At 42.3% G+C, this 25,093-nt stretch overlaps 1 protein-coding gene across 1 annotated transcript in view; it reads right to left on the bottom strand.

The window, feature by feature from the left end:
- Window positions 1-3,645: 3,645 nt before the first annotated feature.
- The window catches only part of stk11ip (serine/threonine kinase 11 interacting protein), a 42,930-nt gene continuing 21,482 nt past the window's right edge, over window positions 3,646-25,093 (bottom strand). The window contains exons 22-28 of the mRNA XM_084051261.1: window positions 22,587-22,693; window positions 20,404-20,501; window positions 18,053-18,234; window positions 10,669-10,753; window positions 8,631-8,713; window positions 7,273-7,499; window positions 3,646-5,484 (exon numbers count right to left, since the gene is read on the bottom strand). Of these exons, the coding sequence (XP_083907387.1) occupies window positions 5,344-5,484; window positions 7,273-7,499; window positions 8,631-8,713; window positions 10,669-10,753; window positions 18,053-18,234; window positions 20,404-20,501; window positions 22,587-22,693 (923 nt within the window). The 3' untranslated portion in view covers window positions 3,646-5,343. The remainder of the gene's footprint in view (window positions 5,485-7,272; window positions 7,500-8,630; window positions 8,714-10,668; window positions 10,754-18,052; window positions 18,235-20,403; window positions 20,502-22,586; window positions 22,694-25,093) is intronic.

The following is a 25,093-nucleotide window of genomic DNA, read 5'->3' on the forward strand; positions in this document are numbered from 1 at the left end:
ATACATTCTCTAGTTGTATTTACTTGTTTGTGTAATAATGGCAAAGATTAACAATCAGTCATCAATCAGGCATCGCAGGACCACACGTTGAGAACCACTGATACATTACTTAAAGAAAGAAAAAAAAACTCAAAATGAAAACCATTAATTTCATAAAGGGCTAAAATTACACATTGATTCAATAACACTGTAAGTTAGCAAACATACATAGAAGCACCCCCCCCCCCCCCCCCCTCAGTATTTTTCTCCCTATATTCTGGCAGTTTTCAGTCTTTGTTACATATAGGTAGATCGCCCATTCGAGCCAATATGAGCGTAACCCTGAACACTCGCCACATATTGCCCCCTAAACGAACATCCTGAGGGATAAATGGCACCTTACCTATATTGTGCTTTGAATGCATCAGCACTTATTGTTTTACCAATGTTGTCTGCTCTTTTAACTTTTTAATGTTTTTAACAGCCTCGCCTCTTTTTAAATGTTTCTATTGTTTTTAAGCACTATGAGTTGTGGAGAACGGTATTTTGCTCCCTGTATGCCTTGTGTGTATTGGAAGTGACAATAAAAACTGATTCTGATTCTGATCACCACAAGCAGATTATTTTTTGGTTTTGTTTTGCTTCCATGTATACCTACCCGTTTCACTGAAGGGCACCAGCTGTTTGAGAAAGCCACTGCACCTGCAGCACTCGCTCCTTCTGTTTTAAACTCAGCAAACATACACTTTCACGTCTGTGTAAAAATACCAAGAGGCTATATACTGGATGACCCAAGAGAGGATTTACAGTAGGCTATATCTGCAATGGGGTCTTCTAAGATAACACTGTAAAGGAGCAACATTACTGCAGATTTTAGATGAAGTGACATCTATTCCAAGAATTCATCGCATGTTTCCTAGTACTGTACAACAGATGTCTTGCTATCATTCAAGGTACAGCTGTAGCCGTGTCAACGCTGACACCTTATCAGCACATCCAAAAACAATGCTGGGAACTGTGGGAAATTCACACCGGTCCAGATGTCTCCTAGCCAGGACTAGCAGTCATTTCGTTGCCCCATGCCTACTGATTTTCAACCCTTCCAAATATTCATGAACCCAATCACCTTCATTATTTTATTCATATTAAATATACTGTATATGTCCCACCCAGACTTCACACAGTCCTGGCAGTTTCTTCATACATTAAAATACACTGATGGAAATACAGTAATGTGTTCAATAAAATGTGTTGCAAAATTTTATCTGAACGAGTTATAGGCAACACCTGTTAAATTAACTAGTGTGTACAATGTGTGTAACTCACTGTGTCACACATTCCTTGCTTTTTTTATACCCACCACACCGCCAATCTAAACTGGCAGATCACTTCTGCCAACTTATAATATATGCCACATGTGGTTTCGTACAGTAGTTCTGTCTGCCAGTGCCCAGCATTTATCGAGGCCTTAATGGGCAGATAAACTGTGAAATGATTTAAGAGGGAGGGCAGAGAACATGAAAGCAGATTGCATTAGGAACCGCCGGAGTTGTTAGCAGCCATGTTGTACTACGTAGGCCTAAGCCAACACTGCAACACGTCTTTGAAACCAGGGCCGTGTCGGACATGTGGGTGCAATTGTGAAACAGGTTCTTGCATGGGCATGTGTGCGGCACATGTTCAGCACTGATGCTTGAAGAAATATTTACACAATCACATTAGTTAACATCCTTTTCCAATAACCCCAGTCTCGATACAGCCACGGATCAAATTAAAGAGGCTGAGTTACTTGTAATTGATGCTTACTTTATCCCCCAGTTTACACCTTCAAAATAAACCTTGATTGAGAACATGAGTTTTTATGGTACAGTCATGCTATTGGTAACAGCAATAAGTAGTTGATGTGATGAAGTATGGCAGCCAGTTTGGGCTGCTTCTTAAAGAGAGAAGGTTGTATTTGAGTCTACGACACCTCCCAAGAGATGGGAGGTGTGATCAGGTTGACCTTGGACTATTGCTTTCCTCATGGACCTACCTGTGGATTATACCAGTAAAGCAACCTTTTGTGGATATGGCTGAACTTGACACTTGCCGATACTCTGCACCTTAATCTCATGTACTCTGGCTGATACCGACAATAAGCCTCGCCGACCTACTTACTTTTTTCTTCCTTCTCTTTCTTTCTTCCTTCCCTTACCCCCCCCCCTCATTCTTTTCTTTCTCTTTCTGGAAACAATCAAAAACGATGGAGCTTGCACAAAAACGGATTTCTCACACTGTTTTATACCTGTAAACCTGTGATGTGACAATAAAGATGATTCTGATTCTGAAGATACTGGTTGGTGTCAGGCTGGTGCAGACACTCACACCAACACTAATCGACATCCAGGCGACATTGTATTCAGTTAGCTTCCATGGGTGTCTTTGTGCAGTGAGGTTTTCATTCCAACCTTTCATTCCCACAAAGTGTGGAGTCAGGATCTAGGTAACGAGACTAACTAATTCCTTCCTACACAACACTGCCCGCATTTCCATACTTAGAGGCATGACTTTGAATAAACATAATGCTAAATGGTGCATTTATATAGCGCTTTTATCCAAAGTGCTTTACATAGATTGTGCATTACATTCACACACACATTCATACACCGATGGCGGAGGAAACCATGCACGGCACCAACCAGCTCATCGGGAGCAATTAGGGGTTCAGCGTCTTGCTCAAGGACACTTCGACACAAACTCTGGGGGAGCCCCCCAGCCCTGGATCGAACTGGGAACCTTGCGGTTAAACCCCAGCATCCGTATTGTGGGGAAAACATTTGCAGAAAATAGCCAATCTACTAGCTCACAATGCATCGCAAAAACAGAAACATATAGGATACTCACTCTGCTCAACCAAGTATAGGGTTTAAGTGGTTAAAGAATTAAATTAATAATATAAGGCTCTTTAACTGCTATTTTGATAATATTGACATAGCTGAGACCTCGGGGGCTTTGTCAGACATCAAAACTGGGTCATTAATCCCCAGTTCAGTCATGTTTGAACCCACTTGCTCTGCTACATCATAATGCAATCAAGATACAATATCTATAACAGCATATACAATTATAATTCATTAAATAGTCAATTATTGTACAAACGGTGAGGGACACTCGAGACAAACTGTAGGGACTCCCACCATACAGTCTGTGCAATGGAAGCACTGAAAAAGCATAGACTGTAAAGCGGATACCCCCTCCCCCACTTCCGATTAATCTTTGCAGTCGTACATTTCTCTTACTGTAAATCAGATTAGTCGAAGCATATCTAAGATGCTGCAATAGCGGAAATGGAAGAAATTGAATATTTTAAATATATTGAACAAAAATGAACGATAACAGCTTCCTGTGTGCTGCTTTCAGGGGGCGTAGTTATGAGACTGTGTAGCATTTGAAGATTGTGGAATAGTTAAATGGCATGAGAGACTAGTCACTACTTACCTAGTTTGGTTTCTGGGACTGGGGCTTAAAATTAACATTAACTGCTCTCAACACCAACCCAAACTAAGCATCCCTAATCACTGATGTCTTAGTTGTAATAGAGCCAGGATGTCTGTAAATAAATAAACAAACACAACACACAACATAACAGAATACATTTTAATTAATTCAATTATACATCAGATTGTTTTATTTGTATAAAAGGTAGAAAAAACAAAACAAATTTTGCTTGATCTACAGTCTACACACTGTATTATGAAAACAAACGCTGTTAACAAATAAATTAAGCTACCATGTACACACTGTTTCTTCAATTTGGATTTTAACATGCCTGTATGCTGAGCTTGGGTGGTTCTGTATGGCAGCACAGACAGCATTAGCAGCGCACACCACAAAATAGCAGCCCACAGTTACAAACGTTTAAATGTTACACACAGTTACACAAATCAATTGCATTGCTGACATTAAAACAGTACACCTTAAAATGCAGTGTTCAATTTAACTCTGGAGTTCAGGGTTAAAATAACCCTCTGGATTTTCCTGTGTAAACAATTATTATCTGCAACAAATCTACTTGAAAATGTCTCCCTGTTCTGAATTTTATGAGAACAAACAAACAAACAAAAGAAAGAACGGAAGAAAATAAAAACACTGTCAGAAACCTTCAACCACAAGCTGGATATGATTCCTATGCATTAGCAGTTGCTTATGGTATCTTTTCCCTTCTATACCTTAAACCCTAAATAACATCGAGTCTGACAATATATATGTCTTAATACTTTTCCAGATGTTTCGTGCAAATCTTCCCTTTTCAGTAAATCCCCCAAATTGTCATCAAACTGATTTTCCAGTAGTTTCCAGAACACCGCCTCCCCCCATAGGAAACCCTGTGTCCAGTGTGGCTACCAGGAATTTGTGTAGCTTTGCCCTTCTAGCATCCTGTTTCATATATATAATCACACTGTACACTATTGTACCATAGGACACTGGTTCTCAACGTTGGGTTTGGGGACCACCAGGGGGTCCAAAAAGACAGCTTACAGGCCTGTAACTCTGAGAGTGTGAAACCATTTGTTACAGACCCGTAAGGGTTCATTTGGATTCCTTGTGGGCCCCGGTCCAGATGTTGAGAATCATTGCTATAAGACCCTGATTCATTGGATGGAAAAGATGTGTGTTAAAAGAAAACCTGGGCGGATGGCGACTGAACTCCCAAGCTTGTGTTGAGTGCGTGATGTCACAACTCACTGCACCCCAAGGCCGGCGGGGCCACAGTCTGCAGAGCCGCAAGTAGCAAATCTACAAGCTCACAGTGCGGCATAGCACGATGCGTTGTGAGCTTGTAGATCGGCTATTTTCGGCACTCTACACTGTCATACAACGTACAAATCAAACTTAATGGCCGGAATGGACCAAATTCACACACGCACTCGCGTACACAGGCGTACACACACTTACACACTTACATATTAGTAACAATGGCAGTAAATGCCTTTCCCTGAAACACTGAAAGCTCACTTCGTCCTCTGCACCCAACCTTGCTTCATTCTAGGTCGAGGCTCCAGTATCACATAAATATGCATTTCCATTTTAGAACGTGGTCGCAGCTGGGAGCAAACTAAGGCAAAGGCGCACTCCTTTTCTGCGTTTGAACAGTTCACTCGGGTGGTGTCTTTACAAGACGATGATATGAAAGTTTATGTGCTTGCCCACCCCGTTGGCGAGTGCAATAATAAGTACTTGGCATAAAAGCAAAAGACAAATGCAGACAATAAAAATAATGTAACCAGGGTGTGCGATGAAAAATCAAAAAATAGAAGCCCACATCTTTCACCGAACTGAGTCTACTGACGCACAAAAACACGCAGTATTTCCTGTGCCTCGTCATGTCGTGGTGTCTTGCATGCTTGTGGTGAGCTTGACGCCGAACATGGCTTCCCACCGCGCCCTCACCCAATCCAGCAGACCCCGGATCATCTCGTCGCCCTCCGAGCGTACGCACCATACCTTCTCCTGCTTCATAATCTGCCAGGGCCAAACAAGACAGGGACGCACAATTAAACGTGAAGGAAAGGTCATTAACGTAGGACGCCTTGCATAGATTTTGCCCAAATTGTACATTTTCACATTTCAATTCTATCTAACAACTGTGTCAGCTAATTCGAAATAGGGCTCTGCTGATGCAAGAATCTTAAATCTAGCAGCAATATTAATATTTACAGAAATAATAATAATAAATAATGTTTGCAATTTCTTAATTGGAAACTTATTTTAAAAAGAAATACTGAAAATGGTGTGTAAAAGATCCTCTGATCAATGTACAGTTGATGTAATTACATTTGAACATTACTTCTACTGTCTATTAGCAGTTACTGTACATTAAAGCTAATTACTTTTAGCAAAGGTGTATTCATGTATTTATCATAATCTACAAAAGGCACTCACATATCCTTGAGGTGTTTTACTTTTTACAAGTTAAATTGTTCTTTTTAAGTTGCATGCATGTCACACCAACACTGCACATGGGTTAGGCACTGTATGAGCGAGAGACAAATACATCTTTGAGATATGTAACGTTACTACTATGGGCTGGATACAAAATAAGCAGCCTGGCACTAGGTTCTAGATTTTAACTGTACACTATCACTGTCGGGTCTAAACCTTGTATGTCCAAAACTGGGGGGAAAAATAACCAGTGTTCCAATGGATCCAATGTAATTATTATTTAGTCACAACACTCCTGATAATATTTTGTATTGGTTAAATCTTTTTATTACACGGCTTGGTTGAATGCTCGATTCTGATTGGTCAGTCATCGGTCATTATTTCTGGATAATGACCGATGATAATGACCGGTGAGACCGACGAGGAAACTGTGTAATCAGAGATTCAGAACACCTGCTCATATCAACCTGCGCTGCTTGATTTTATGCTTTATCCAACATTGACAGCCATGTAAACAAACAACCAATGTCATTTACAACTAAACGTTGCTCTCAAGAATGTTTTTGAAAACATTTGAAGTGAGAAATAGACGATGCAATAACCGAAAAGTCATTCTATTTGATCCACTGCACTTCCTTGTTTATCGTGGCACAACAACGGGGGAATACCAAAACGCTCGCCCCAAAACATAGTCGCCCTGGGGCAAATCCGGCGGTATTACAGGCAAATCGGCAGTAAATAGAATGGGGGGCGAGTGTGTTTTGGGGCGAGTTTTTTTCCATTTCGTCATTTGTTTTTGCGAGGCGAACTTGTCCGCCCAGCCCAATACTTATGGAATACTTTCATTGCCGTAAGCAAGGAAATACTTCGTTTTGTTGTTACTTTTGGGTAAATGTATTTATGTATGTATTAAGTAGCCGTGTAATAAGCGGGATAATGCATGGGGAGGTAGTCATTATTGAAATTTAAAGCCCTTCAGGGCGATTAACCACCTCGGCTTCGCCTCGGTGGTTAATCGCCCTGTCGGGCTTTAAATTTCAATAATGACTACCTCCCCAAGCATTATCCCTTGCATAAAAAACACTTTCAACTCAACTTTCATGTCATTATAGGGAAAAAAAAGCAAAATATTTCCAAAATAGACGATCTACAACTCACCAAGCATCGCATCGCGACACATTGTGAGTTTGTAAGATTGCTGTTTCCGCTACTTTTGCACAACAATGTCAACAACTAGGGCATTAATTAATTGATAAAAACATGAAAAGATAAATATGGAGATACAAGGTTTCTACCAAACAGTGACGATATGTAAATGCTTCCTGATTCGCAGCCAATCACACAGCTCAAACCCCCTTTTGGACTGACCTCATCGTAGAGCTTGATGTCCATTCTGCACAGGTCCGAGGACCACAGGTGGACGGAGCTAACGCAACTGATTGGCTGGCTCTCCAGAACGGTGAAACCTCCGGTGCCGGGTTCTCTGTCCTCACTGGCTGAGAGGTTGGGCAGGCTCTTACTCCACTGGTGATCTTCGCTGAGCAGGTAAAGGGTTTCCTGGGTTACCAGCACTGTCACAGGAGACCAGATGTCCTCTGAGATGAACAAGAACAGTAAATAAATAAACAATCAAATTATGAAGGGCAACCTAGAGTTGTGTATACCAGTGATTCTCAACCTTTTTAATTTCAAGGACCCCCAGTTTTGATATGCATTAGGCCATGGATTAGGCCATGGATTGGATGTCATTTGATATGATCTTTAATCTCTGGGACCCCAATCTACACTGTAAAATCATCAGTGGTAAATTCACCCTGAGAGTGTACAAATGTAACCCAATGGACTTGTAAGGGTCATTTGCTTCCTAACTATCAATCATTTAACTGGGGACCACCTGGATCCCCCACAATGACCCCTGGGTGTCCCCGGACCCCACATTGCGATAAGTGCAGTAGTTGAGCCATGTCACTCACTTGACCTTTGACCACCAAACTGCACCATAGTCAGATATTGAGTTAGATATCCAATATATGAAAATGTATGGCCATGCATTGTGATTTGACGAGGATACAGTGTTTTGAGTCATGGCAGACAATGACTGTATATATATACTGTACATAAATCATACTGTACATAAACACAGACAGCCTCATTACAATTTACGCAGCCCACCTAAAAAGAATGACAGCTAAATGTAACAGAATGATTCATTCTAGTCTTTGGCTGACAGATTTCCCAAATCCCCCCCCCCACCCCCAAAAGAAAAGAAAAACACCTCTAAACATTTTTAGAACAGCACCCTTCAGATGGTTTGTTGAATATTGATTAGACTAGGTGTGCTTTGGTTACAAGCATTTCCAGTCCTTTTCCCCAGGCTTTACGAGAACAGATCTGACATCTCAACACGTTAAGTGGAAGGAAGGGCAGGTCAGCGCATGCAACAATTGCAGCACTTTAAATTCCGTGAACTTCTACAGCTGTGTGGCCCGCAGCTATGTTTTTGTCTGCACAAAGCACAAACAGGCAGATAAGCGTCCTTCGGCACCAGAGCGCACAGGGGGAAAGAAAGAAACCACACGCATACCCATATGAGCAGTCCTTGTCATAGCGCACACCCACACAAACGAAATCCACGCAAAAATGCGAGGAAGAAAAGAGGATGGCGGTCAGTCATTTGTCTACGTGCACATGTGCAGTATGTATGTGCACATATGGAGCCTGCTCACCTTGCAGGACGAAGGCCAGGAGATAGAAGAACTGGAGCTGGCCCTCTTCCGTGTCAGCGTGTGCGTCTTCACACACCAGAGGCCTGCAGTAGCACACAGGGAACAACTATCACAACACGTATACATATTTATATCTTGGCCATTATTTGATTATTTATTTTATAACATCGGCAATTATGCACCTGTGAGTCACAATTCTGACCACTTTCAACCTGGTGTCCCTATTTTCTGTTTTTGTTTTGTTTTTCTCAATAAAGCCGATCTACAATCTCACAACATATCATGTGACATGTTGTGAGCTTGTAGATCGGCTATTTTTTCAATTAAGCACAATAAAATGACTTTTATTTGTATAAAAAAAGAATCGTGATCAACATTGGACCCAAAAATCTGGCATCGGTCGGGCTCTTTTAGTATACAATAACACAGTTGTATTATCATTTATTTATGTTTTGATGAAGTGATGTCTTTTCCTCCTATCAGCATGTGGGTAAAATGATGACGTTTATTATTTGATATGGAACTAATCATAATACTTTAGGTTGGTTTTTGGTTTAACACGTTGTTGACTTTTGAGCTTCTGGGCTGTGTTGTGGTCGGTGTGAGGGCTTTGAGAGGTACATGGAAGCCTGGGGTGACCGCTGACATGATCACAGATGACATGATTTGTCTTGCGCAAATATCGGGAGTGCTCTGTGGTCTTCCAGCACACAAATAAAAATTATATTTATTAACCACACCACGTAAGCCCTATTCAAGATTCAACATTCAATTGATACTTCTTACATACAAGTACATAAGGGTAAACCCAAATATTTAGTTTTACTTACTAGGCCTAGAATTTCCTTATTTTATGGCAAGGCCACTTGGCCTTTGTGTTGTAAAATTTTTGAGGGCACAAAGGCCAAATGCCAGGGCAGCAAGGTCATCGATTAAAACAATGATAATAATTTTAACTTAACCCATTAAAACCGGAAAAGCATTGTAGATGTTTGCGTTTTGCGCTGCAAGCTTGTACAGCTTCAACATTTTTTTTAAATCTTGAAAGTGTGAGAACTACTGATTTAGAAGGAATTTTGTAGAATCGGCCTCAGGTCTTAATTGGTTCAGGGTTAGAGTCTTGGTATCTGAATTGATAGGAAAGAGGCAGGGGAGTGGGGCAGTGCGGTTAGGGCATAAAGGCCACTCTGGCTGGCCTTAGGGCATGTCATATTTTTTAAGGGCATAATGTCAAACTGAGGGGCAACAGCGGCCATGGTCTTCATAGCCTCTGTGAAATTCCTGCCCTGTTCCTTACACATTTGTGCAGCAGTAATAGCAGTAACAAAGAGCAAACGCAGATAAGCAGAAGAAATTTATAAGGAGAATAATGGAATAGCAGCAATCGTTTGTCGTTCGACGAACAGCAAGATTTGCCGATCTACAAGGTCTCAACGCATCACAGCATGTAGATCTGCTATTTCCTCCATTTTTAACAATTGTCGTTCATTTTGACAAATGAATGCCCAAAATAGGATTGCCAGGTTGAAAGTGGTTAAGAAGCAGTTGAATGCATAAAGACATTAGCTTAACAAATTGAACCACATCATAGAGGTGTCAGCAAATTTGTGGCACAATAATTGGGGTCTAAAGTTGATACGGGGGCAGTTCATGCTATAGCCCCTAGCCACCCCAACAGTCAACACAATAAGTATTCTCTCTGCATCTTTCAACATCGAAATGGATCAGACTCAAGGTGTCTGGTACTTTTCCCATTCAATCACTAGCTCCACTAGGCAATTCTCTGATGTACCAATTATAGAACAATATTGTTTCACCACAGTGCGAAAATGAAAAATGACTGGTGCAAGAAAATGGTCTGGCATGTACTAGTTTGAAGGAGATTTGAAAGTTGTGATATGCAATTATTGCTTACATGAGGTGGATGTTTAAGACTGACAAAGGTTTTAGCTGCTGGCTTTTCTGACTGATGCCACTGTAGGGCGTACTGAGGTTTGACATGAGTGAGTTTGGGGCCATGTGAGCGTGGCGTACGTACCACAGATGGTGCTGGGGGCTGAGCCTTGTGGTGGAGATGGACTTGAGCTTGCTGTCAGACTTGGGGGCCAGCTCACGCACGACTCCTGCAGAAGAGAAAGAGGGGAGAGAAAGGGCCTCATGTTGAAATGCAGCGTGACAGTAATGCTATAGAAACTAGCTGGGGGGGGGGCTATACGAGACAAAACGAAGAAAGCTAGATGGATCCTTCATTTAAAACTACAGCCCAAGAGCAACTCGGACATACACAATGCACTCTAAAAAGACATTAGCTTAATAAGCACTTTCTTTTTTCCCCTCTACACCAAAATGTGTCGCCGAAAATAGCCAATCTATGCAAGCTCACAGCATGTCGTTGTGAGCTTGTAAATCTGTTATTTTTGGCGAATGTTCCCCCCAGAATAGGGATGCTAGTGATCAAGTGGTTAAGAGAATATAACCCAGGAGGTATAAACAACAACAAAATATTACAATAAAAAGAGTAATAGTACAAGAATGGAAGAGTGTCAAAGAATAGTGAAAATGGGAGGTGATGTGAGGTAATCCCTGCATAGCATAGTGAACAAGGCATGTATTAAGGAGACAGCGGCCAGATGCAGAGATGAGAGAATGGGAGTCACTCTGAGAACCTATTAAACATGGATAGCACACACGTAGCTGACATAAATGTCAAACCTCAGTATATGAGAAAGAGAGTCCTGTGCACAAAAGACATACTAAAATGTGAGACCCATTTAGTCTGTCACAGTGGCGGCAACAAGAAATCTGAGCGGTCTCTGGTTGCCGGTCTAACATTTCAACCCTATAGAATCAGGGGGTGTGGGAATTCTGGGAAGCTGCGGGGAAGACAATTGCGCTGGGTCACGCTAACATCTCCACGGTGTGGCGTGTCATTTATTGCGACAACAATAGAGGACGCCACAGCGGATACAGCACTCACACAGAGCACTTTCAAAGTCAAGTCAACTTTTCAAAGTCAAGGTGAACTTGAAAGTGAGAAAAGGGGAGTTAAAGGGACGCAGTGGAGTGGTGACAGAAAACGGGGGAACAGTGGCGAATAATGCGATTAGAAAAATCCAAGCGCACCCCAACCCTTCAGCCAATTTCACAAAACCAGAGTCATCTTTGGGAATGGGGGAGGCGAGGGGAGGAAAGGGAAGGTGAAACGGGCCTTCCCTTTGATCAAGATCGTTTTACAAATCAGTGCACAGGTCCACGTGAATCTAACCTTTACAAAAACACACTTGTTTTCATGTGAAATGTGTGTGTGTGTGTGTGTGTGTGTGTGTGTGTGTGTGTGTGTGTGTGTGTGTGTGTGTGTGTGTGTGTGTGTGTGTGCGTGACTATATCGATTGCATCATAAAGGGTGGAAGGAGCTGCCTCTGTGTGTCAGGCTCAATCTAAAAGCTACAGGCTAGTGATGCACTTTACATTTCTATGGTTTGATATTTGTTAGGGATTTTAGGTGGTTTTCAGTGTTTTGTATTTTGTAATTCATGTGACTTGCTCCGTGCTGTGTAATGTATTGGTGCTATGTAATTTATTGGACTATTTATTTTTATTTTATGTTGCAGGAACGCTTTTTTTATTACGCTTTTAGTTACCAATATCAAATCAAATGATACAACTTAATGGATGAAAAAAAAGACAACATAAAGGAATCCAAGATCTCTCAAGGTGTACTATAGACATTAATTAAAGCCTTTATTTTAACACACTGACTGTTTCACAGATCAGCGGAATAATTTGACCAAACTTCTGTCAGAAACATCTGTCCATTTCAACACATTTAAAGAACAACCTGACTTGCGGATGATTCCAGAGCAGCCGACAACAGCTCCTGTTTAAAGAACAACCTTCCTGTGGCTGATTCCAGGGCAGCCGACAACAGCTCCTGAGGTCTGCTCATGTGGCCCCCATGAACATTTAGCCCTGCTGTTCTTAATCAGACCTGTACTAGAGCCCTGTTTTATATGCATGGCGGAAAATTCATACCAGCCACCAAGCTAAGCTGAGGGTCAATTTAACTGGGAGACTGGGAGGCTTATCTGCGATACCAGCTGCCTGTGCAGGCAGGCAACCAGCATTTCAGAGAAAAACAAGACAAGACTTTTTATTTGTGAAATAGTGAAAGTCATTGGTGGCTCTGTTAGCCACTCCCAACGGTAGAGGAAATGATTAGTTTTCTGTTCTTTGTCTACACCAGTGGTTCCCAACCGGTGTGCCAAGGATTTTCTGACAGCCACACATTATTATTGCAATATATACAGCTGTATAAAAAGTTGTTCCTTTTTATTTAATTTACTATCAGTACTTTGTACACACCCATTTCCAAATACAGGCAAATTCTATACCCTAAAAATATATACCACTTTCAACTTGGTGTACCTATTTTGGTCAAAAATCTTAATCGCAATGAATTGTGAGCTTGTAGAGCTGCTATTTCCACTATGAATACGGGTGTACCTTGAGGTTTTCACATGCCCATTGGTGTGCCTGGGGCACAAAAAGTTTGAAAACCACTTGTAGATAGTGTCTTTGAACTTAGCCATCCAAGATGGCAAAAGAGCAGTTAGCAAAGACTATGTATGTCATGACCTAAATACTGTAGGTAATGGGCTAGCCCTGACCGGTGTGCTGGGTGTGTCGCCAGTCTGTACAGTCTGCTTCCTCAGGTTTCAAGCACAGGCCAACTGGCCGCCTCCCAACCAGACACCAATGCCATGGTGTATTTTCACAAGACATGAGCCGGACTCTCATTTGTCTGAGGTGAAACCAAACACATTGGCAGAGGAGAGACAGAGACAGTGTCTGTGTGTGTGTGTGTGTGTGTGTGTGTGTGTGTGTGTGTGTGTGTGTGTGTGTGTGTGTGTGTGTGTGGGGGGGGGGGGGGGGGGGGGGGGGGGGGGTCGAGGTGCAAAGGATTCTGTTTTCCATCAAAAAGTTTAGCCTCGGTTCATAGAGGAGATAGAGGTGCTGTTGATGTGGGCACCTTAAAGGACGACTTCACCCATTTTCAACTTATCTTAATTAACGCGAGAACAATGGCTTCCATTTTTGCATTGTAACATTCCAGGAATAGAAAGCCTGCCTTTTCTATTAACTTGGATTCCCCATCGATGATGTCACTGGTAGGCGAGTTTCTGAACTGTCCACAGTCCTCCTCTGAGACAGAGTGAGTAGACAAAAATGGTGCCATCTTATAATGAGCATTAGTGAGGACCAATTGTATGAGGATAGGTTGAAAATGATGAAGTTGTCCGTTAAGCGAGAGAGGTAACAAACAGTGCTTCAAATCCTGTGTAGGATAAAGGATGGAGTATAGGAGTATAAGGCTGATTTCAGCCAAACCCCCGGTCTGTCCTGCTAATGCAGTGTATGGTCAACTATGACAACATCAATGGCTTATCTCTGGGATTCTTCTGCCTTTCTGAATTGAGCCCAAAGGTGATAACATATTTTTCTGTCTAATCCCCAGGCTTTGAAAGGTCTGTCTGAAGCGCTTGGCCTGGCAAAACATGTGTCACCATTTAAACCACTGTATGATCCACTAAGCAACATAGGCTCTAATTGGTGCTTTTAAAGATTATATTCAATATGTTGGTCAATTTAACTTTGACCAACTCTGTCTTAAATTAACAACATTTTGCTGCTCAACTTATTGCCTTTTTGTTTTTGCCTGTGGTCTTCAACTTAAGGTCATCGTTGTCACTATACGTACATTATTCACAAAGAATATTAAGTCATATTCTCTGCCAGCTTTTTGGAGCTGCGAGTTGATGCTTCCCAGAGACCATGTTCTCTCACATTTAAATGTATTTAGATTTGGACAGCGTGAGGGGCGCTAAACTCCAAAAAACCACATCCTTCCCTCTGACTGGGCTAGGGAACCTCTCTCATGCCATAATGACAGCGGTCCTTCGTTAGTCCAACTGTGGTTTTGAACTCGGTCCTGATGAGAGGCCAGTTTGGAAGGTGGAGCGGGGGGATAATAGATAGTTTTGTTAATGGTCGACTCGTAGATATCCTTTTCAACCCCCGCTAACCAAACAAACAGCTGTTTGGGGGTTCATTTGGTTTCTCGCTAAATAGTTGGCCTTTCTTGTGGCGGACGGAGAGGCGACCGGGAGGCGTAGGGTTTAACCACATGAACCCTAGTGTCCTGGCATGTCATAATAGGCAAACATTTGGCTAAAGTAGGCAAACATTCGGTGAAAATAGCAGATCTACAATCTGTACAATGTACAAGATCAACCAGCTTGTAGATCTGCTATCTTTGGTGAAGAGATTTGGTGTATAGGGAAACAAGGAGGGCGCCAAGTACAGATCCCCGGGGGACAGCGGTCAAAGAAGTATATTGTTTCTTTCAGATGGAAATCTTTACTTTTATATCCAAAACCATTACTTTTCAGGAAATGGAAAAAAGAAGCTGTGTTCCAATACATCCAATGCAGTTGTTAATACTTTTCATAGGTTCAATAAAACCCACAGACACAATTTTTGCCCTCACTTTCCAACGTTTTCAAAAACAGCAGATCTACAAGCTCACAACGGGTCGATGCGACACATTGTAGCTCGGCTAATTTTGCTACAATTGTGTAACACTATTGTACGATGAAGTAGGGCATCATTCATTTACGATAGACAAGGTTTCAAGTGGTTAAAATGTGGCGAGTGTCTGCCAAAGATTCACATCAAGGTACGGGGGCACTGAGGACATATCTGTTTACTGCAGGTCTTCTCCTCTGCCAACTGGAAGATCTAGCAACGTTTAATCACGAGTACATAACATGGAAACAGATTGATTTCTTGGGCTTCTTTCGCATGGCGCCGGTGCTCAAACAGCAAAGGAGTTATTTTGGGATTAAGCGTAGCACAAGTCCAACTGGAAGGCTGCAGCAAACCACTATTAGCATTAGCATTAGCTCTGAGGCTCTCTGTGGTCTAGCCGAGAGCAAGCTGGGGCTGCTGTCGGTAATGGAGAATAAAAAGGTAAAGAATGGGCTGTTTTATGGATCCAGACAGGAAGGAAACCTCTCAGGGGAAAGAGAGAGAGAGACAGAGACAGAGTATTAACATATATAAGAAAGAGAGAGAGAGAGAGAGAGAGAGAGAGAGAGAGAGAGAGAGAGAGAGAGAGAGAGAGAGAGAGAGAGAGAGAGAGAGAGAGAGAGAGAGAGAGAGAGAGAGAGAGAGAGAGAGACACACACACACACACACACACACACACACACACACACACACACACACACACACAAAGAGTAGAGAATTAACATGAGAGAGAGAGAGAGCAGAGGTTAAAATGAATGGAGAGAGAGAGAGAGAATTTTTTGGAACATTTTGCACAGGAATAGTGTGGTAGAATTTGAGCCTCTTTTCAAATATCACCGTAAAGGAGTTAGTGTGACCTTTCAGGAGAGACTGAATAAAAGCTCCCACTACTCCAATAAATGTAGCTGAATATGGTGAATGGTGAATTTCCAGGGTTTGAATGACACTGCTCTAAAATAAAAAGGAAAGTGCATGGCTGACACATGGATGACTTTTGAAACAGTCGCAGATAGTACAATCTCCATAGCAGGCAGATAATACAAGTTCTATTGCAGGCGTCGTTCCACCACAATGCGTCAATCTTTGCGTGCACTTCCAAAATTAACTTGTTAGATTGTGGTTGAATGCCGGGACGAGAGCGAGACACTGTCAGAGTTTAACCACTTGAACCCCAGCAAATTCTGGGGGGAACATTAGCCAAAAATAGCAGTTCTACAAGCTCACAGTGCCGTGAACTTGTAGATCCGCTGTTTTTGGAGAGGAGATTTGGTGTAGACGGAAAAAAGTGGTCCAGGTACAGAGCCAACTAAGGTCCAGTTTACTAAGTTTAGATGGTTTAAGTGGTTAAGCGTCAACCATCAAGCGGGGCTCTGAATTATTTCCAAATCAAAAAATGGCACTCTGTCCAGACCTTGCATTCTTGACTGGAAATCAGTGTGTTGAAAGTCATGTAAGTCAGTCACTCCACAGCTGAAGATTACTATTCACAACAGCAGAGAGACAGGAAACTGGGAAGAATCTCAGTTCTCTCTCTTCAGGTCCTCCCTGACAGAAGGGCTGGTCGAAAGCAGGGGTACGACCACGTGAGAGAGCCTCAGGCTACCGGAGAAGCCATAGGGATTTGCGAGTCTGCAAAACGTATGCATGCAGCCATGACTGCATGCATACTGTATGACGGGGGAGCAGCTCCAGATATGTGGGTCATATGCTTATTTTACAGTCCATTTTACGAAAAATCTATAAGCTGACAATGCGTTGTGACACGTTGTGGGCTCGTAGATGGGCTAATGGTGCCTGACACAGTCGTACGACTGTGTCAGGCACAGTATACATCAGGCTTTAGGTTGTGACTGGTGAGGCGTACTGCTGTTAATATCGGTCATGAGAGGTGAAAGTTTCTGCATATGTGGTGTTTGTATATATTAAGGTGGGTGTGTGAGCCATGTGTTGCGGCACAAGATTATAACGGAGTGGCCGGGTTCCCTGAGTATAACGAACATGCCGTTCAGGTTCTTAAACGTGTGCACCCAGAGATCTCTTCATCACGCCACCACCCTTAAGTTGCTCCGAGCAGTTTGTGTTTTGCTGCATCGTGCCCAAAAAGTGCCCCGGGACACAACATGGGAACCGGTGCGGCTGGTTGCGAGCGGCCCACCACGTTCCTGAACTCTGGGAATGATGCTAACAGGGATGCTATCTTTTCTCTGTGTTAGACCACGCGTGAAAGGGAGACCACATGACAGTATGACATTTCCCACCGGGTGAAATCTTTAAAAAAGCATTGGAAGCAAATCTGTATATCACAACAATGGCATTTTCCCCCTTTTGTTTAAAACAAGTCATGATTAAAGACCCACATGAGGTTGAATTAGTTAGAACAGGGGTCTTCAACAGGGGGTCCGGGACCCCAATGGGGTCCTCAGAGTTACTTCAGGGGGGCTGCCAAATCTTTGAATGATAGAATGATAGAAACACCGCTATTTTCGAAGAGGTTTGGTGTAGAGGGCAAAAAGAGCAGACCAAGTACAGAGTGAAAGGTCAAGTAAAGTTTACTAAGTATTGAGGGTTTAAGTGATTAAATGTCTGAAAACGCACATAAACATGAATCCAACATATTAAAAAAAGATTATTTCACACAGCACTGATGACAGTGCTGTCAAACAAGTCTATGAAGGTATCTGTGAAAAGTTTGTGAAAGTTTAACCTGCAACACAATTGTGTACAACATGTAGTGGGGGTCCCTGCTTCATGTCTCTCAGCTAAGGGGTCCTTGGCCTGACAAGACCCCTGACCCCTTAGAATGTATATCTTCTGGTTCTAGTGCTGTTGTTTACCTGTCAAGACGCCGTAGTAGCGCTTGCAGCGCGCGCCGTCCCGGACAAGGAGGGTGTAGGCCACACCCCCTTCTTCAAACTCGATGTGGATGCTCTGAGAACCCAATCCCACCTCCAGGTAACTCAGGTCCGTGATTGGATGGCTATCCCTCTTCTGCAGCCAATCAGAGAGCTGGCCTCCGCTGGTAGGAAAACAAGGGAAAGGGATCAGTGTGTGCAACGCAGGGTTGGACACAATGCAACATCTGATCTCCGAAACCTTGCTGAAATGCTGGCAATGTAGTGGGTATATCTGATTGCCATGTCATGTGAGAAAGTGCACAGATCTTATATGGTGGTATTTTTTTATTATTTTTTTCGCAGCTTTAACCCATTGAGACCTGAAACCGATTCTACATGTCTCCTAAATCTCAACAGTATTCAGAAAAACCTATGTTTCTATATCAGTGGTGCTCAAGGTGGTCACGTCAAGGACCCCCAAAATTATATGTATTTGGCCGCAGACCCCCATCAAAATATTTTGTTCCAGGGACCCCCAGAAACAAAGATTTGAGTTAAAAATGTCCGCTTTAAAAATATATATATTCAAAGATTTGCACACATTTTCACGATTTTTTAAAAATAGCAGATCTACAAGCTCGTAGCGCGGCACTCGGTGCCGCGCTATGAGCTTGTATATCTGCAATTTTTGAATAGCCCAAAGTGTAAAATAATGCTTTTTAGCTCAAATCTAAAAATGACACAGTTCCAGGTCTTAATGGGTTAATATGGTGGTACCACGTTCCCTATGTGCGAACACAGAACATTCACTGTGCCAGTAGCGTCATGATGTTGAGGAAGAGAAAGAGAGAGGGGTACGTCATGAGGTTGACAGAGAATGAGAGAGAACTACGATGGTCGAGAGACCTTAGGTTTAAGGGGGAGAGAGCTATGTAAACCATACGTTTATATAGCGAGCGAGAGAGCGTGACGGTAAAGGTGCCTCATGATGTACCCGCGGCAAAAACTGTTCCAAGGATCTAAATGCTTGCCCGGAGCCAGGCCCCATGTTGATCTAAGACACGTACAATACAAGATTCAACTGTATATTTTTAATCTCAGAACTTATATAACACCCCATTATGCCATTTGCTGGGCTTCTGTCCAAAGTAGCATATACTTGGCTCCCCAACCTTTTTTGCTTCAAGGACACTTTCCAATATTTTCAATATTTTCATGGGTAGACTGGGGTGGGGGGTTATGTAACCGATTAAATATTTATTCACCCACAATGTTCACTGTACCGGTATAAAAAGGTACCGTCTTTATACTTACATTACTGTACATAATCTTGTTATCTGAATGTTTTCATTAATTTTTATAAGCCAGGCCATGCATCACGGCATGCGCTCTGTCAAACTTTAGGTCTGCTATTTTCAAACAATCTTGAAAAAAACGTGTACAAATATTTGTGAAACATTTTAACAACACAAAACTTGTATGGGGGTTCCTGGCACTAAATATTGCCATGATATAATATCAGATTGAGGTCCACGGCCGAATACATGTTAATTTTGGGGTCCTTGACATGAAAGAGTTTGAGAACCACTGCCTTGCGCAACTGTGACGGTCCCAGCAGCCAGGGAGGTCCAATTGTGTGTGGGTTAACAGAAACCTTGTAAGAACACTCCCAGCATGGGATGCAGGCGATACCTCCGATGCTACTCCAGAGCCTCGTTTTGAAAAGAGGGTAGGAAAATGATTTTCATTTATTAGTGTTATGCTGGAGAAAGAAAACCCGAGAGGAAGTCAGGTGTTGAGAGTAGTGTGGGAGGAGGGTGGGGGAAAGGGTGGGTGGGTTGGGGAGAGGGTGGGTGGGTTGGGCGAGAGGGTGGGCAGGTTGGGGGGTATGGTGAACAAAGACAAAAGTGAGGTCAATGTGTTCTCAAGATGTGACCCACATAACCTGGGCAGGTTATGCAATATCATCCTCCATCGTCCATAGTGACTCTGAAACTCCACACCGACTTTTTCACAACTGCGGTTTTAATACAGCTCAGTATGCAGACTTGAGAGCCAGTACATGAGGTTATGAGGGTTCACAGTGTCACAGACGCAGTCATTTTGCATACGTTTATGGTCTCAAAGAATCACGTAAAAAAAGGAAGAAAATGCCTTTCTAGGCAATATATTTAACCACATAAGTTTTACACATTATTTAAAAAACTGCCAAACTTGTAGATCTGCTATTATTATTATTATGGAAAAACTTCCTTTGCTAATTTTAATTTAATTTTACTTTCGCCTAATGACATGCTCAAAATTGGGACACCAGGGTTAAAGTGGATAAGCTGTAAGGTGATTTGACTCACTGCGACTCTGATGTCATCTCTAAGAAGTAGATTCGTTGGTTTGACATCACAAGCAGAGAGGGGACTTCTCCTGGCTCACCGAACTTCACAGTGGACATCTGTGAACACAAATAAGAACATTTATTTACTTTTAAGGATAACTGATGAGAGACTTACTTGATATACACTCTTATATTCATTGTTGATAGACTGCATATACAGTAGTAATTCATATATTCACTGTTGACAGACCGTACGTATGATATGATGATGATAGACTGTAGATTATTCATGTTAACCCATTCATTCAGAGACACAGTGCATACTGCATGTCAGTCTTATTTGATGTTATTTTTCATTACTTGTACTTGCTCTTGACTCATACTTTTACCTGTATTTGAGTTTCATTCTTACTGTACTACTATTGCTGCTATGATAGTAGGTAGTATCTTATCTTAATAACAGCACAACGTATTCCAAGTAGTGGACAATTTCACCTGAGGCAACGAGAAAGAAAAATGCAATACATTTCAGGTATTTAGGTTGGCTAGAGCAATTCCGTGTCAGGGGTGAGCAGGTTGGAATTTTTCCACAAAACACAAGGCTGTTGCCAGAATCAAACAACCTCTCTAAACACCAGAGCAGCAGTTCTCAACATGGGGTCAGGGTCCTCAGCTAAATGATTGATAGTTAGGAACCAAATGGACCCTTACCGGTGTACAAACTAACAGGTGTACACTACTAACTACTAACTCTGAGAGTGTACAAATGGAACTCGAAAGGGTTCATTTGCGTAGATTGGGGTAGATTGAGGGAGTTCCAGGGGGTACCCAGCAAAATGATAGATAGTTAGGAAATTAACATTGATTTTACAATAGAATAATAAATTGGGGTCCCAGAGATAGAAATGCCATTAAATGGGGGTCTGTAGCATAATGCATGTCAAACTGGGGGTCCTTGAAATTAATCACTGCTAGAGCCGTAAAAATCTTCTCTTATGGTGGTCCCTGGCATATCTTTTCAAGTGGGGGTCCGCGGGCTAATAAGTGTCAATTTGGGGGTCCTTGACATGAAAAAGTTTGAGAATCTCTGTACTCAAGGCACACAACATTGCATGTGCCTATACCTTGCAGTGCTAGCTTCACCTTTCATCTCTACGACATAGTATTACCCCTTGTGGGACGGCAAATCCACCACAGCAAAAAAACAACCTGCAATCAGTCAATTCATATTCCCCACTTGACATCAGCTTTTTGTGCGCGACACAAGTCATCATAGGGCACCGGGGCGGCCATGTCAATTGAGACATTCCTTTACTTCCTCTAGGAGCGGGAAATGTAAAAAACACAAATGAAAGGCAGAGCAGCCCCATGCGACCAGGGTAAATAAACATGGGTCCTGCTGGGGTCTGCTTGGTTCTGTTTCCGCTCTTTTGGTCCTTGTCTAGGTGTCTGAAGGAGGTAAATGATACCCTATGCTGCACAGAGGGAGACTCCGTACGTGCGCTGCGTGTAAAAAGGCTTCTCAGAGAAAGTTCATGAACGGCGGAGGTGGGTGCCACGAAATCGGTCAAAAACTGAGGTGTTTTAGCTGGGTCGGCCTACAGGCTGGGGTCCGATGGGAAATCGCTGTTTGATTGTCCTTAAATGTTGTAATCCTCACTCCGATCCTTGGCCACCGGGAAGATGTTTTTTTCCCACATATCAACAAACACGACTCAACTTAACACGGCCATCAAAACATGTTACTGAGTTTGAACCTTGGGTTCTTGTGTGGCTGGATGAATAGATCATTGAACCGAACACTGGTTCTTTTGTATTTTTTCCCAATTTTAGTTGTTATGCCAATTCCCAAATTCCCCACACAGTATGTGCAGTCTTGTCACTGGTCTTTGGACTGGTTGGACATTTGTAGGGTTGGTATTGAAAGCACTTGCCTAGTTAGATACACATTGATTCACATGCCAGTGTGGAGCTTCAACAGGATGTAGCACTGCTGATAACCGCCTTTGACGAACCGGTGTGAGTCGCTAGTGCAAAGGAGGCTTTGGGATACCATTTCCCATTTCCCATTTCCCTGTGCACGTGAATGAAATCATTGGTGGTAACCAAGTCAACCAAGTTACCACCAATGGCAAGATGCCGCGAAGAAATAGAAACAAACAACGCAATCTGACTTCTGCAGTAGACTCATGGTCGTCTTACCTTGAGGAAGGAGTGCAGCTCCTCTTCCTCCTCGAAGACCTCCACGTCCAGGAAGAGCTTCAGGCGGTGGTCCACTCCCTCATAGTCCTCAGACAGCAGGTCCAAATCTAAAAAAAACACACACCCCAGAGTAGGTTTTGTCCAGTTTTATTACATTGCAATTATGCAGCCAATGTGTGCCTATTCTTAACCACTTTCAGCCTGGCATGTCATAAACGGTTTTCCAAAATGTTCAAAACAACAGATCCAGATCTGCTATTTTGGAACATTTATGAGTGGTTAAATAAAATAAAGTTCAGCTTTAGTGTTTATTTTGTATCTATCAAAAAGCTTGTTTATTTCTTATATAAAGATAAATAATGCTTACAAATTCACTGTTCTCAAATGGAATCAAAACTGTATTTATTATAATTATTTTTCAAATTGATGTTACAGTTTTTGACAAAATATATGTAGGACTCTACCCGAGACAAAACTCTTCAGAAAATATAGACACACAGAGACACACTGCTGTGCCTCAAGCTATTGCTAAACTTTGACCTTGCACTGTGACCTTTGACCGATTTGAAAGCGAACAACACTAAAAAACGAACAAAAAGATTAAGAGCGAAGGTCGTGACCGCACCCTCAACTCATCTCGTCTTGAGTTAGTGTTATGACAGATAGACAAACAAACAGACAGTGACCACTGTAGAAGGACATGAATTTACTCCAACTGAATAAAACATTTGGGATTTGTATTCTGTATCCCTGTTGTCAAATGTCTAATCCTCACATTTGTATCATATTAGAAATGTTCTCCATTTCTCCATTCGCCAAGTTATCAAACTACTGTTCCTTGGCGATGAGAGGCTATACCCGTGGCCTGGCCTGAAACCTGACTAACATTCATTTTTACTGCAGCCACAGCCTATGGCCATTAAATGGGAGAACATTTCGGAGCAATAAACCCTGCGGTGAATTGTGAACAGCTACATGGGATGTTACTGCATTGTGAGCCCTTATAAACGACTGAACTGGATTGAGAGTGATGGGACCAGGCAGAGGCCACGCCGAAACCTCATGTCTTTTCATCTGAGGAGAGTGGAAACAGGGGCTGAACGTCCAGGCGCTTGAACCCTCAGACAAGTGTTTCTGTTCTTTCACAAGGTGAAACGTCCATGCATGCATGTACTGTACTATATATTGTGCACACATGCATAAGAGCACTTTCAAGAAGGTTTGTACCGGTAAGTCCAAAACTGTAACTTTTCAGGAAATTCAACCTGTGTTGCAATGGACCCAATTGAGTTATCATTTAGACACAATCTATTGTCAATACTTTTCATTCGTTACATTTTATAGGCTAAAGGGAGGGCAGTTCATGTCACTATGACTCAGCCATAACCATATAAGCAGTTCCCAATGCAGCTACGCCCATATATGGAGTGTGTTGTCTAACCTCAATGTGTCGTCATGGCATCAGGCGCAAACAAATCCGTCAGCTCCATGGAGCTCTAGAACAATCTCCATATATGGGCACAAAAGGGGGCAAGCCCATATATGGGCATACGTTGATGACACCAGGGATCTCCATATTTTGGCTTTAAAGGGTCAAGGACGGACAGATACAGAGATCTCCATATATGGGCATATCGGTCCAATCAGCGGTGCAAGGTGTGAGGGTTGCGTAGTGCCCAAACCTCTAGTTTCTTTAAATAGCAGATCTATAAGCTCACAAGCTCGTAGATTTCTTTAGATAGATTTTCGCTACTTTTGCATGACACTGTCATATGTCTAAGTATAAATAGGGCATTCATTTATTGAAATATGGAGACAAGGTTTCCGTCCAACAGCTAGCGATCTGTACAAAGACTGAATGATGCACACTTCTGCAGACAGCAATTGCTCTTTTAACACATTCACTGCCTATTATTATTCATGCCAGAGATTTTTCAATGAAAAAAAAAAAAGTAGTCAGGAGCCGAGATACAGAATTTTAAAGTTTTAAGTTAACAAGGAAGTGGATGAGAGTCTAGATCTTCGAAAAATCATATCTCCTTGGTCTTTGGGTCAAATTTAAAAAGGCAATCAATGTATTCTAGGCAATCAATGTGTTAAAACAAAAGACAAAATGCTGGCTTCTGCGTAACAATGAGGGCACTGTCAATCTGCCAAAAAAAAGAAAAATGATTCAGTGGGAGTTGATGCTGTGGGGCATGTTTTTTTACATGGCACTGCCATGGAGACTAGAATAAAAGAGAAGAGATTTTTATTATGCCCCTATCCTGTTGTCTGCTCATTCCTTGGTGCCCCGTCCGATCAGAGGTGACTCTTACTCTTACTGTTGTTACTGTGGTTTGGGTTTGCTTTTGGAAATGGGATACCATCAGAGAAACGGAGCGTTCCCCCATCAGGGTTTGTGTGCTTTCCAACCATTTCCCGATCTATGACCGCTAGTTAAGACTGCAATTTATCTCAATTTCACATTAGTCATATGAACTGTGGTATACCAGTGAATCTCATAC

This window comes from Gymnoscopelus microlampas (assembly GCF_963454915.1).
Source record: "Gymnoscopelus microlampas genome assembly, chromosome: 24".
In the NCBI taxonomy this organism is placed as follows: domain Eukaryota; kingdom Metazoa; phylum Chordata; class Actinopteri; order Myctophiformes; family Myctophidae; genus Gymnoscopelus; species Gymnoscopelus microlampas.